This window comes from Jatropha curcas, chromosome 9 (genome assembly GCF_041381405.1).
Source record: "Jatropha curcas cultivar XTBG-Jc1 chromosome 9, XTBG_Jcur_1.0, whole genome shotgun sequence".
Classification (NCBI taxonomy): domain Eukaryota; kingdom Viridiplantae; phylum Streptophyta; class Magnoliopsida; order Malpighiales; family Euphorbiaceae; genus Jatropha; species Jatropha curcas.
Window position 1 is genome coordinate 432,272 of NC_143159.1, and position 12,795 is coordinate 445,066.

Here is a 12,795-nt window from a genome sequence, read left to right on the forward strand (position 1 = left end):
CAAAATCTGTGCGATTCTCAGAGGCTATACTCCGACTCCATGGAAGAGGAAAAGGAAGAAATCGGATTCGATATCGGACTGGAGAAGGACATCGAAGAGCTGAAACTTGAAGAAGATGAACAGCAGCAGCAGCAGCAAAAATCAGTAGGAGACGATAATGTTTTGCGATTTCTGGATTCGATGGATAGTTATTTGACTCTTTTCGATTCTTTATCTCATACACTTCGTCAGGTAATTATATCGATGAGATCACTATTTGAGTTAAAGCTTGAATTTTTGAATGTTGGAGTGACTAATTGCAGGGTTGGCTGGAGTTGGCTGGTGCTCGGCATTCAATGGGGGCTTCACGCATCAATAGCGCTTTACTGGACCTTAAAGTCCACTCTGCTTCTACTTTATTGCAAGTATCAGAAGGTCATGGTAAATTTAGTTCCTTCCTCTCTTTCGTTTTTCCCTTTTTTGGATTCTTGGTACTGAACGGTATTATACTTGTATTAGATTCCATGGAGGAGCAACCGCACTTCATCTTGCGGAAATGGGGATCCTTGGATTGTTCTAGGTATCAAAATTCCAAAGAGGGTGAATTGCAGGCGAAACCTGGGAGTCCACGTCTACGGCAACGGGGCAATTCCCAGGTTTCTGGTAATGTTTTCTCCTTTGTTTTCCTCTTAGAACATTCATTTTTCTGGTAATTTCGTACAATATGGAAACTTCAAACTCATATATTGCTTTCTGATTGATATTCTCTCTCATTTTGCTATTTTTAAATTTGACTGAAGAAGAGATAACATCTCCGAAGCAAGCTGCGCTAAAGGTCGATGACCAAGTGAGAATTTCTAAAATTTCATTTTATATCTGCGCTGCATGTTCTTCTATGAATATTTTTTAAAAAAATTTATTTTTTCGGTGAAGGTTCAAAAGGAGCGATCAAGATCTCTATCTGTATTTGGTACTCTTGTTTCCCCAAAGCTTCGAGATGCCCAGCTATCATTTGAGACAGGTGCAAATCTTAACAGAAATGCTCAGTTAAAATAGGCAAAAACATGATGAAACCGATATTAAAAGTTGTAATGTTTTGCAGCACTGGAGACAATTGTAGAAATAGCAAACATGCGTTCAGAAATGCTTTCTGCTTTCGATGGTGTCAACAAAGAATTACGAGTCGCCAAAGAGAAGAGATAGAGTATGTTCTTTGAGGCACAATTAGCTTTCTAAACCCATCCGCGTGTTGGTAATTGTATGCCAGAATTGTGTTTCTATAGTGTGGGTTCCCAATAACATTGCTGAAATCTCGTATGTGGCGGTGATGGAACCAACGGAATGATAATTTATTTTTTATTTTTTATTTTTTATTTTTTGTGTTAATTGATAATTGGGATTCTGAAATCTTTAGTATATGCCTATATGGTATTAAACTGCTGAGCCTGGGTTTTACAGGGTTGTCAAATTCCAGAGTTTTGCTTGCTATCTGAATTTGACAGTGAAACTTCCAGTTTCACTGGCTATAACGAAGCATAACCATAAGCCATTAATCTTATTGCCTCTTATTCTTCTCTTGTAACAATTTTAATATATCTCAGTTTCTTGTATTGTCAGTGTGTATAACAGACATTCACATGCGTTATTTTCATGTACATCTGTGCCCGTTTAAGAGTGTGAAGCTAGAAAATGTTTTTCTTAATTTACAAAAAGTTTGATCCAATCAAATACTATGAACAATGTTCATAAGAAAAACATTCTTCTCGGGTATAAAAAATAGCAAGAACATAAACTCTGTTTTCAATCTCTACAAAAATAATGAAGTGTCAGCTTCCAACTCCTACAAACAAGGGCGTTGATCCACTTAAGCGAATGAAACTGAAAAGCAAACACAGCATAAACTCCAATTCTATTGTTTGCACATCCTTACAAGTTCTCATAGGTCCTCTCCAGAGTTTGTTGCTTAGAAAAACAAAGTATTATATTATTCAACGTGGCCAAAAGAGAAAAAAAAATGATATATCCACACAAAAATGCTGAACGGCCGTGCCGAATAACTTTACAACAGTCCAGCTCTTAACCAAATCTATACAGCACAAACAAAAATACATGGCTACAATGAAAAAGAAAATTGGGAGGGAAATTAGAAAGAAAAATAATAGACAATTGGATTGTCAGCTAGAAAGCGTTCCAATTTTCTGAACCTTTTTTTGGATTTTGACCGTCAGATGAAACCTTAAATGGTCCACTGGAGCCGAATGGGTCACCATCGTCAAAAGAAGAGAAGCCACGACTATGGTCAAAGTCTTTTGTGCTGTTTATCGAATCAAACCTTGTAAGCCCCTCCTGTGGAGAAAATCCGCTGCCCTCATGCATGCTGAAGGAGTCAAATCTTGAGAAATTATCAAAGTGATCCCCTGCTTCACTGTATCTGGGAGAGTTGGCAAACCTGGACATTGGAGAGTTGCCAAACCTGGCAATTGGTGATCCAGCAACAGAGTCTTCAAAAAAGGGGCTCTTTTTCGGTGATCCAGCGACAGAGTCTTCAAAAAATGGGCTCTTTTTCGGCGATCCAGCAACAGAGTCTTCAAAGAATGGACTCTTTTTCTGAAAAATACTCTCTGAGGATAGGGATCCTGTTCTTATTGGCTTTATACCGAAATCATCAATTCCAAAGAAATCTCTATGCTTGTCAGAATCTGAATCCTGCCAGATGATGTAAGTTGTACGTTTAAGTCATTTACTAAATGCTATTTACATCCGAGTGGCTTGATACTATAACCAATGGCTAAGCAGCACTCCTCCAAAGTGGTCAAACAATGAAAGATAGAAGAACAAATCCTGCTATAAAGCTTACTAAACCCCACCTCTCTCTTTTTTTTTTTTTTTTTTTTTTTTGGGGTTAGGGCGTTGGTGTATAAGAGGAAAGTTGCTAAAATGCAGCAGATGTTGGAAAGCTCTAAACAAGGACCGCCAATGAGGATGCCAACCAAAAGTATGAATCAATGACATGCAAGAGTCAAATTCGATCCACATGTAATTTTGGTAAGAACAAATTTCTATGACTTGCTGGACTATAAGGATGTGCAAAGATAATGCATGCGAATTGTACAATCAAATGTGAGAAAACTTGTGAAAGATGTACATCCAGAGCCTCCATGTCTGCTATACCTGAAAAGCTAAACAAGCTAAAAAGAGCTAGGGTATGCCTTTTCAAAAAAAAAAAAAGGTTCATGTATGACATGTTAAATGCAAGGATGTGCCACGGTCAAATCTGTCTAACCTTTCCACAGCTCATAGTGACCACAAGACATGCCTAAATTTGTCAAAGCTGTCCCAATTGTCTTCTTCTATATGATTAAAATATTAAAACTTTTCAGAAAAACAGTAAGGCTAACCTTAGTACTAGCAGGATTAAATCCCCAGACTGAGTCTGTATCATCATGAGTGTCGAAAGCACCCCATGTTGATTCATCAAAGCTTCTGTTGCCAGAAATACAAAAGCTTATCATCACCATCGTCTATGGCATAGATCAACACTCAAAATAGAGAACTAAAAATGGAGACGGACAATTCAAAACACAGAAATTGATGAACTGCCATACCTATGCGTTTCTGCATCTGCATCAGTACTCTTTGCAAAAACATCTGAAAATGCCTTAGATGGACTTCCTAGGGCATTTCTTCCTGCTAAACTGCTCTGAGGGCTTCTCGCCAATTCATCTTCACTGTGGCTGTAAACAGATTCACCCTCTATGCCATGTCCATCGACACGCGAGAAATTCCCAGACTTGTCATCACCATTTGATAAAGAATCATGGGTTGGACTACCATCTTGAATGGTGGATTTTGAATTAGGAGCAGAAACATTTTTCATATCAAGCATGAGGTCATTGGCAAATCCTGAAAGTGGCAACATGTTGCATAAGTAAAAGTCTTACCGATTTTTCCAAAATACTCGTGTAAAGCAGTCGACAGAACTGGTGAAATTTATAGAGAGGCACCAAAAGAGCAGCAGGAAATTATGCAGGAAAGGGGAGGAGAAATGGAGGGAGTGGGTCAGGGAGGAAATATGAGGTGGGATAAAAGGTTCCATGCCAGAAACTTACCTTCATCTTCAAACTTATCCCATTCTTCATCCCAAACAGCTGCACCCTCTTGAATTCCAGGTTGCCAGCCTTAAAGATAACCAGAAGTGAAAAGGTCAAAAGTTCAGCCATATGGTAGTTGGTAAATGTATTTGTTTGGGACTTTGAAAAATAAGAATATGATGCTTCAAGTACTAAAAATCAAACAGAGAACAATAAACAAACTATCCTAGAAAGTGAATCAGACATATCATAAATGTGCATCATAATCATCATTTTATCATTTGATACCATGGTCAACCGTATGTTAATCACCTGGGCAAAAGTTATCATAAAAAACAACTGGAATCATGAAGACTTCATTTCCTAAGAATTCCAGTCATGTGAGCCTATATACATATCGTACTACTAAAGAAAATTGAATATACCTGAAATTTTCTTAAGGGGGAAGAACTTGTTGAAACATAAAGTAAGTATTCACATGCATATTCCATTTGTAAATCATGATCTATTTCAGTCATAGTGAAATGCTATATACCAAAAATCCAAAGGAAAGAATCACATGAAATTTAAAAGATAATTGAAAGGAATGAAAGTAAATACCAATAGGAAGCTCAATAATTGCAGTTGACTTAACCTCTAGCCCATGTCTCTTGCAACGTTCAGTTAAAGCCTTCATTAGCTCATCAAGATCAGATTGTATACGATCAGCACGGACCTATCAGGCAACCAATAAGTTAGCACCATACGGAATCTTCATTGGATAAATATAGCTAAATAGAGAGAATGTACCTGAAGAATGCCATCAGCACTTCCACCTCGTTCCATGTTAACTATTGCTTGATTCAACTCAAACTTCCTCTCCTAAATATTAATCAGGTGATCAGGGAATGAGATTTCATACAACAATTTTAGATAAGATCCAGACATGCTTCATCTTGTCAAATGTTATTCAATAAATAAACAAAAATGTCATCCATGTAAAATGTAAGTTCATAAATGTTCCTTCCAGAAATCACGCCCCAAAAGACATAACTAATCAAATATTAAAAAGAAAACAACAGAAAGAAGACATTAATGAAATGAGCTTAAAGAATAACTTGATTTCTCTCATCAAACCTCCAAACATACTAAAAAAGAAGATGAAGGAATCATTGTACATCAATATCTAATTCCAGGTAGTTCAATTTCTTGGTTAAGCATTGATGTGCTTAGAAATGCTAGAAAGTATAAACACAACTAAGGATGTAGACCTTGAGTTAAAACAATCAATCATACAATACGAAGTAATAAACTGTCCCCTTAGGGATCTGTCTTAAGAAAAGAGTCTACAGTAGCATCCACTCAGACTCTCATAGAACAATTAAGAAACCGCCTAATGGTCAAAATTTTAGTTTATCAATTTGTAAATTAAAAACCTTTCACATTGGTATTAATTTTAAAATTGACATTAATATGAATGATCAAAATACAATTGATAAAAATATAAGCTTTTGCCTAAAATTGGTAATTCGCAATTTAGATTATTTGACCATTAGGGTTTCTTTTTAAATAGAAAAAGGTAACTCAAAGTCTCCAAAAGGATTAGCAAGCCACTGTTGCTAAGAGACAATGTAACTTACCTGAATCTCACGATATGTGGCCTCTTCAATAGTTAATTTAGATGCAACTTCTGCAACTTGCTTGTACTTCTCTTCATATTTCTTGCCCAACATCTCTGCCTGTTAACACACATTGTCAACGATGAAGCCAGATAGAAAAATCCTCATAATGAGAGCAAACTAATCCTTATATTTCCAAAATACCTCACGTTTATCTGCCAATGCCCTTTCTGTGATCTCATTCAGCTTATTTTCGCATCTGCTTTTGTAAAGAACCTGAGATAGGAAAAGATGATTACCAGTGCACATAGGTTGACCTAGGTTCCATTGCATTTTTGATAATTCAAAATTTCTAGTGCAGATATGTAATTTGTTACATATCTAGTATCAACAAATACTGGGTAGTGATGAAAACAACAAAGCAAAAGAGATTTGGTGATAGAAACTACTCACAAGGTCCTGCATTTTAGTGCGATAAAACTCAATCTTCTCTTTCGAATCCAAAATAACCTTCTCTGGTTCATCAACCTACAAGAAATTCAAGACAGTCCTTATATTGTTGGAAATTCACAGGAGGGAACATGCCCCTTCATTTCAAAAAAAAAAATAAATAAATAAAAAAATAAAAATAAAAAAAATAATAATAAAATAAGGATGATGCCTTTTTCTCTGACACTGTTCCATCCTGAGGCAATGAATTCTGCACCCCCTCATCACTTTGGTTCCTAAAGGAATCCTCTAAAACAGGTGCCCTTGGCTTCTGCTGATTAGATATCATGACTCCATCAGGCTTGGCTTGGGGGGCAGTCACTGGAACTGGGGGCCTCAAACCAGTGGCAGGAGCTATCGGTTGAGTAACCATTCCAGGCTGCATTCCAAAACCTAATCATAGAGGGAGAATGGGAACATCAAATTTATCTCAAGATCAAGGAGAAAAAAGAAGAGAAATAAAAGACCATGAAAATACCAGGTCTAGGACCCCATGCTGCATTTCCATAAGCAACTTTTGGTTGACCTGTCATGGACAGAAGTGTCTCATCCAACATAACATTACTTGGAAGCGATGATGGAAGAGAGCGACCGGCCATGTACTGCTCCATCAAATAAAGAGCAAAGCAGAATTCCCTCAAAGAAAGCATGCTATCACTATCCTGATCAGATAAGTCCCATACCTGCTTCAAAACCTCTGTAAAAAAATAAAGCTTATTAAACATAAGCAATCACAAAGGAAAATTGAAGTCTCAACAAAGCCAGTAGGCAATAGTACAAGAAGTAATATACAGAGCACACCAACAAAAAATCCATGTAATATAGATTAAATTATAGATTCTTAAAGAAATAAATGCCATCCTGAAACCCATATGACTGTAAGCATTCAGTGTATGGTGGAAATATTGATATGGTCACTTTGCCATGAATTATTACAGCGATTAAGACAGTGAGAGAGACAGCATAAATCTAAAGCCACAAGGAAAATGAAGTTGTACCACGTGGAAGCCCCCAACTCAAGAATAGATTCCGTGCCTGCTCACCGGTGATCCTTCCATCTCTGTCAGTATCTACTTCCATAAAAACTTTAGTATATTTCTGAATATCCAAAGCTTTCATTTTTGGCCACTGAAGCTGCGAATTATCAGACAAATTTCCAATTCCAACTGACATGCTAGGCGAGGTGAGTGAAGAAGAAGTTGAAGTAGAAACCTGCTGGCCTGAAGTTGGGAGCGATTGGGCTCGTTGAAGCTGACCACCTAGAGGTTGCGTTGCAAAAGCATTCTGCAGTGAATCAAGTGAGTTGGACTTAACAGGAGGATGGACCCCAGTAGAAGCTGGAACAGCAGTTGCTAAGGCTGATGGACCAGTGGTAGAATAAGTAGGGATGGAAAGGTCCTGTTTTCTGGTTGAAGAGATTGCAGAAAACCCGTCACTTCCAAAAGACGAGTGAGTGGAAAACCCATTCCCAGAAGCAACTAAGGCTTTAGAATCATTCGCAGTTGGCTGAGATGGCATAGAAACTTGAGCTCGTGGCTGCATAGTAGCACTGGGTGTAGAAGGAGGGCCTGTCATAGCTGCACTAGTTTTTCCTCCAAGCCAACTGGTTGAGATGTTTGAGGTTGGGATGCTAGTGCCAGGAGCAGAACTAGGCATGAGCTGAGAGGGACGTGGAGCAGTACTTGTAGGCATAGCCTGAGAGGGACGTGGAGCAGTACCTGTAGGCATAGCCTGAGAATTACCAACCATACCACCTCCTCTAGAGAATTCTGGACTAATGAAGCCCTGAGGGGGATGGGAAGAAGCTCCAGGTTGGATCGCCTGAGGTGGTCTAATTGATGGACTTTGTTGAGGAGGAAAGTAATGCTGGTTCATACCAGGATTTGGAACTCCTGGGCCTCTGAAGCCAGGATTTTGAGATGCTGTTGGGGCCACTGTGCCCATCTGTGGGGCAGATGCTGCAACCACTGGGTTTACCTGAGGCACATGCAGCACAGGAGTGGCTGGAAGATTAATTTTCGGTGCTGGGATTTTAGCTGCAGCAGGGCCATATAATGCTGCCTTGACAATGTCAGGTGTCAGTTCTCTTTTAGTCTGTGCCACGGTCACAAGTCTGAGAGCATTGTAAAATTCTGCCCGACCAAGAAAGCCAATGCGACTCTGATCAGCATATGTCCATATCTGCAACATAGAAAATAAAAGAGAGAGAGAGCGAGAGAGAGAAAAATCCATCAGCATGTACTCATGTAGTGATCAATTTGCATTGATTATCTTCCTCGCCAATAACCAAGAAGCATAATTTGAAAAGAAGTCGCAATACAACACTTAGTCATACCCACTTCTATCCTCAATCATCAATTCAGGCTACCATAGCAACGTCACTGAACAGTGAACCTAATTCTATTAAACGCCAACACGAAAGCAATCCGTGCAAATCAAGATATACTTAAAACCATTCACTAACCATAGTAACATGATCATATAAGAGTATCATCTACCTGTCTTGCACTTCGTATATTGCATTAACATGCAAGCTAGGTCATCAAAAGCCAAACAGACAAAACAAATGAAGAACTGTAGCTCTACAAAGTAAGGGAAAACATAAATGCAGAATTCTATTCTTCGACAACAAATAATTCACGTTTATAAAGCGTTTAGACCTTTGAATTCTCGTATCCTTGAAGCTTTTCAGAGAAAACAGCATTTGAAAATAACCACAACGAAAGATGACTTGAATAGTAGAGTTGAGTTAGGTCAAAATAAAAATTTCAGATTTAGGCATCTCATCACCAACTAGAGTACTTGGAAATACAACTTTGACCTACTAAAAGCTAAGTAACGGTGAAATGAAAGAGGATAGAGAAGAGAAGTTGAAATGATAGAGCAACCTGAGCAAGAACTTGTTTGGGCAAATTGGATCCTTGAAAGAAAGCCACAGCTTCAGCTCCGCTAATCCTGCCATCTCCATCTAAATCTGCTCTCCTAAAGTAAGCTTCGAATTGATCCATGTTCGGTCCCTGAGGTTGCCCCGCCATCTGCACGCCAAATCCGGAATCAACTAATTCCTCTCCGATTAGATCTCTCAGACACGCGCACGCATTAACATGAATTCAAAAGGATGATGAAACAGAGTGTTAAAACATTAAATTCGTCGAATGGAATAATTGAAGTGTAGGTGGTTAGATTAGATCGAGAGGAGACGGCAACTGATAAATTCGTAAATGGAAGACGAGATCCTCTTGTTGCAAATTTGCAATTTTGTTAAATGGATGCTTGCTTATTAGACCTTCTCGAACTCACAAAAACGACGTCAAAAGCTGAATACGACAGCAAAACACTCGATTATCAAACGTCAAAACACCGTTGGAAATGGAGTTGACAGTAATTAAAGGGAATTGAAATCAATTATTATATTTTGTTAACAAATATATTTAATGATACAGAAACCAAATTTTCATTATTTCTTTTTATTTTTATTTCTATGGGAAATGACCCTTTACAGTTAATGACAGATTATAAAATGAAAATTTGTAAAAGAGTTATTATGATGCGAAATTAATTTTGAAATTATAGTTATAATTAATTTAATGGCTTGTAATTTTGTAATTTATCTTCTGCTTTTTTTTTTTTTAATTTTATTCAAACATGAAAAAGAAGCTCATAAAATTATAAATCTATAAAATCCAGAGTAAATTATATTCCTTTCAAAAATTATATGAGTGGATTTATAAATGAATGTTAGTAGTGAGATTTATATATACATTGCATTATTAGCTGTAACCATAAAATTAACTATTTAATTAGCTGTTTAACTTAAAATATAAAAAAAAGAGACGTTAACTGTTTAATTAAGTTGAATTCAAGGGAAAAAAAAAAAAAGATATAACTGTCAACAAATTTTATTAATCTCTGTGAATGTTGGAGTTTTGACTTGGTGAATATGCTAAAAGCTAGCTCAAAATTACAAAGGAACCAGATGAAACAGTCTTTGCTGATAGGAAGCCAGACGAATCCGGCCTTTGAAACTGGTCCAGCTAAGGTTTATGCTACTTTCTGAGCTTAGCTGCACTTTCTTAGCTGCATTCTGAGCTTCAGTCTGAACTCTAGTTCCAAACACAATTCAGAAGCAAGATTGGCGGAGTGTGATTAAGTTGTCCAAGGAGAATAGCTTGCAGTTTAGGCACAATTCTCAGAAAGAGCAACCTTGGTTCCTAGCTATACATATTGTCTACTCAAGTTGGCATTTCTTTTCCTTCAGAATGACAGGCCACTTCATTCTGCGGGTCCTTCTAAATCCATATACTGTTTCTGGAGCATCGCTTTCTACTCAGCATATTTTGCTCAGCAACATGCACCAATGGATTCGATGGGAGATGCTGCAAAATCAAGTATTGATATGGGTACTGTATTCATTGCCTTAGCATTGCGACTGTGAGCGGGTATAAAACCTGATAAATATCTGCATTGGTCTTCGGCTTCATGCTCAGAGAAAACTCCAACATTCTCTCTCTGATTTTGGCTTGTGGGGTGTGCTAGCTGTAGCTTTAATGCAATGAGCACTTGAACAGTCCATTTCACCGGCAGCGACTCTAGGCATATCTACTGTTGTTTCCTTGCTTTGTTCAGCTATTGTATCCAATAAGCGGTACTCATATTCCGCCTCTATGCAACTCCAGCAGAATCATCAACCTGTAGGCAAATTAAGTACCTGCTGTAAGGAAGACAAGCACAAAAAAGCACATGTTTGCACTTGCCACTAATGCACATGTCAAAAATGCCAGCCATTAGCGCGCCAAAATCTCCGTGCATTTTCATTGCTGCGAGCAGCTTTAATCTTCAAAAAGAGTTTGTATGCTCTCTCTACTTTATTTGAAGCAAGTAGCTTATTATATAGTTTGCTGTAGATGAGTCTGCTTGGGCAGAAGCCCTTGTGCAAAGATTCTTCCATCACAAGTACAGCATTTTCAAGCTGCCCTATGTTGCAAAGTCCATTAATGATATACTCATAAACTTCCATGTCAGATGAATAACCACTTTCTTGCATCTCCTCCCATATATTTAACAACATTCCACATTTTCCAAATCTAGAAAGTCGCATCAGCAATAGCTTGTAGGCACTAAGTGATATTTTGCAGCCAGCTTTTCTTGCCCTCTTGTAGATCATCATTGCAGCATGGGGTGGACCAAAGCTACAAAGAGGTTCAATAAAAGAAGTCACAGTCCCTGTTGAAGGTACAATTCCCTGACCTAACATTTCATCCAACATTTCAAGTGCGTCAGCCACTTTTCGAGCTTTGATAAAAGCAGAAATCAGTTTGGTATAAGTATCTATATCCGGATCACAATTATTACTCAGCAAACACCTGTAATATTTTATAGCCTCATCAAGATCCCCAACAGAAATAAAATTAGAAATCATTGCATTGTAAACACTTGTTTCTAGCACATAATCTTTCTCAACCAAATTGTCAAAAATCTTAAGAGCATCTTCAATCCTACCAGCTCTTCCTAAACCCTGAAGAAGGGAATCAAAAGTTGAACAATCAGGAGTAAAACCATCTTCAACCATTGCCTCCAAAATCTTCTTCATCTGACAAACCTGACCAATTTTCGACCACCCAGCAATTATTGTATTATAAGTTGCAACATTAAATGGTATCTTCCCCTTTACTGCATTGAAGTAAGAATTTGCAGCACGTACATGTGACCTCTTGCACAAACACTGCAAAAGCACATTCAAAGACTCTGTATCACATCCAAATCCAAACTCTTCTGTGTTTCCAAATATTTGAATTGCTTTATACACTCGTTGAGCCCTAACTAAACCATCCGCTACAATTGATAAGGTCTCCAAGTTAACAGTGATACCTTCTGTCCTCAAGTCACGCAACATTTTCAGCATAAAATCAATAAATTTCTTTTTGCCCAGAGCCCTAAGAATTACGTTATAGCTATGAATATCCTTGGGTATCATTGGCTGTTTGATTGCCCAATTGAAGAAGATAACCATTGCTTCGCCTCCTAAGTTCCCTCTGTACAGTGTTTTAGCAACAACATCCAGGCTCAAATCCACGCCAGTGTTCGCTAGAGCACTTTCAATTGCTGATTTTCCATTTAATTTTTGAAGAAATACCCCTCTCAACTTCTCTTCCGGCAACAAAAAAAGATCAGCAACCACTTTACTTTCTTCTAGCTTGTTGGATTGATTGTTTCTATACGGATGGGCAGTTGGAGCAGCGTTAGCAGAGAACGGTAACAAATTAGAAAGTTCATTCAAAACGTAACTTTCGTCGAAATTAGATTGGTCCTTGAGCTCATTCACAGATGGTTTATGGCCTAGAGTGTTTAACTCCGTATCCAAGGTTGAAAATTGAGACAATGAAACTGATGAGCAAAGGTATGGTGAAAGGTACCTGGTTTTGCTCAGGCGCGTGAGAAACAGAAGAAGCGGTTGGGAACGGAGCGCCATGGACCTGGTATCAAAGCTTCGTTAACATTTTCATAGCAGCCCAGCAGAGAAACTCGAATCGATTTCTTCTTCCTCCCTTCTTCATAACCTCGGCCCTCAGCCATCGAAGAGGAAGCGACATTACTTATCGCTTTTTCATAAGACGACATGTCTTTTAGTCTGTGTCGTC

At 38.1% G+C, this 12,795-nt stretch overlaps 3 protein-coding genes across 7 annotated transcripts; 1 reads left to right on the plus strand and 2 right to left on the minus strand.

The window, feature by feature from the left end:
• Positions 1-39: 39 nt before the first annotated feature.
• On the plus strand, positions 40-1,447 carry LOC105635210 (coiled-coil protein). 4 transcript variants are annotated; one of them, XM_012218240.4, is made up of 6 exons: positions 40-231; positions 303-420; positions 499-642; positions 780-826; positions 913-1,000; positions 1,082-1,447. In XM_012218240.4, exons 1-6 carry the CDS (start codon positions 40-42, stop codon positions 1,180-1,182), a joined length of 690 nt encoding a protein of 229 aa, XP_012073630.1. In that variant the 3' UTR covers positions 1,183-1,447. The 4 variants fall into 4 exon arrangements, with proteins under 4 accessions (XP_012073630.1, XP_012073631.1, XP_012073632.1 ...); XM_012218241.4 differs by having other exon boundaries at positions 783-826; XM_012218242.4 differs by having other exon boundaries at positions 303-414.
• Positions 1,448-1,858: 411 nt separating this feature from the next.
• On the minus strand, positions 1,859-9,460 carry LOC105635211 (Calcium-binding EF hand family protein). The gene is made up of 13 exons (XM_012218243.3): positions 9,046-9,460; positions 7,156-8,338; positions 6,636-6,854; positions 6,330-6,550; positions 6,122-6,196; positions 5,873-5,944; positions 5,690-5,788; positions 4,860-4,931; positions 4,671-4,785; positions 4,089-4,157; positions 3,585-3,882; positions 3,378-3,462; positions 1,859-2,685 (listed from the first exon to the last, which is right to left on the minus strand). Exons 1-13 carry the CDS (start codon positions 9,190-9,192, stop codon positions 2,158-2,160), a joined length of 3,183 nt encoding a protein of 1,060 aa, XP_012073633.1. The 5' UTR covers positions 9,193-9,460; the 3' UTR covers positions 1,859-2,157.
• A 580-nt stretch (positions 9,461-10,040) lies between these two features.
• On the minus strand, positions 10,041-12,768 carry LOC105635213 (Pentatricopeptide repeat (PPR) superfamily protein). 2 transcript variants are annotated; one of them, XM_089726161.1, is made up of 2 exons: positions 12,571-12,768; positions 10,041-12,369 (listed from the first exon to the last, which is right to left on the minus strand). In XM_089726161.1, the coding sequence occupies exons 1-2, from the start codon at positions 12,624-12,626 to the stop codon at positions 10,926-10,928; spliced, it is 1,500 nt and encodes a 499-aa protein (XP_089582287.1). In that variant the 5' UTR covers positions 12,627-12,768; the 3' UTR covers positions 10,041-10,925. The 2 variants fall into 2 exon arrangements, with proteins under 2 accessions (XP_089582287.1, XP_012073635.3); XM_012218245.4 differs by having other exon boundaries at positions 10,041-12,768.
• Between the last annotated feature and the right edge of the window lie 27 nt (positions 12,769-12,795).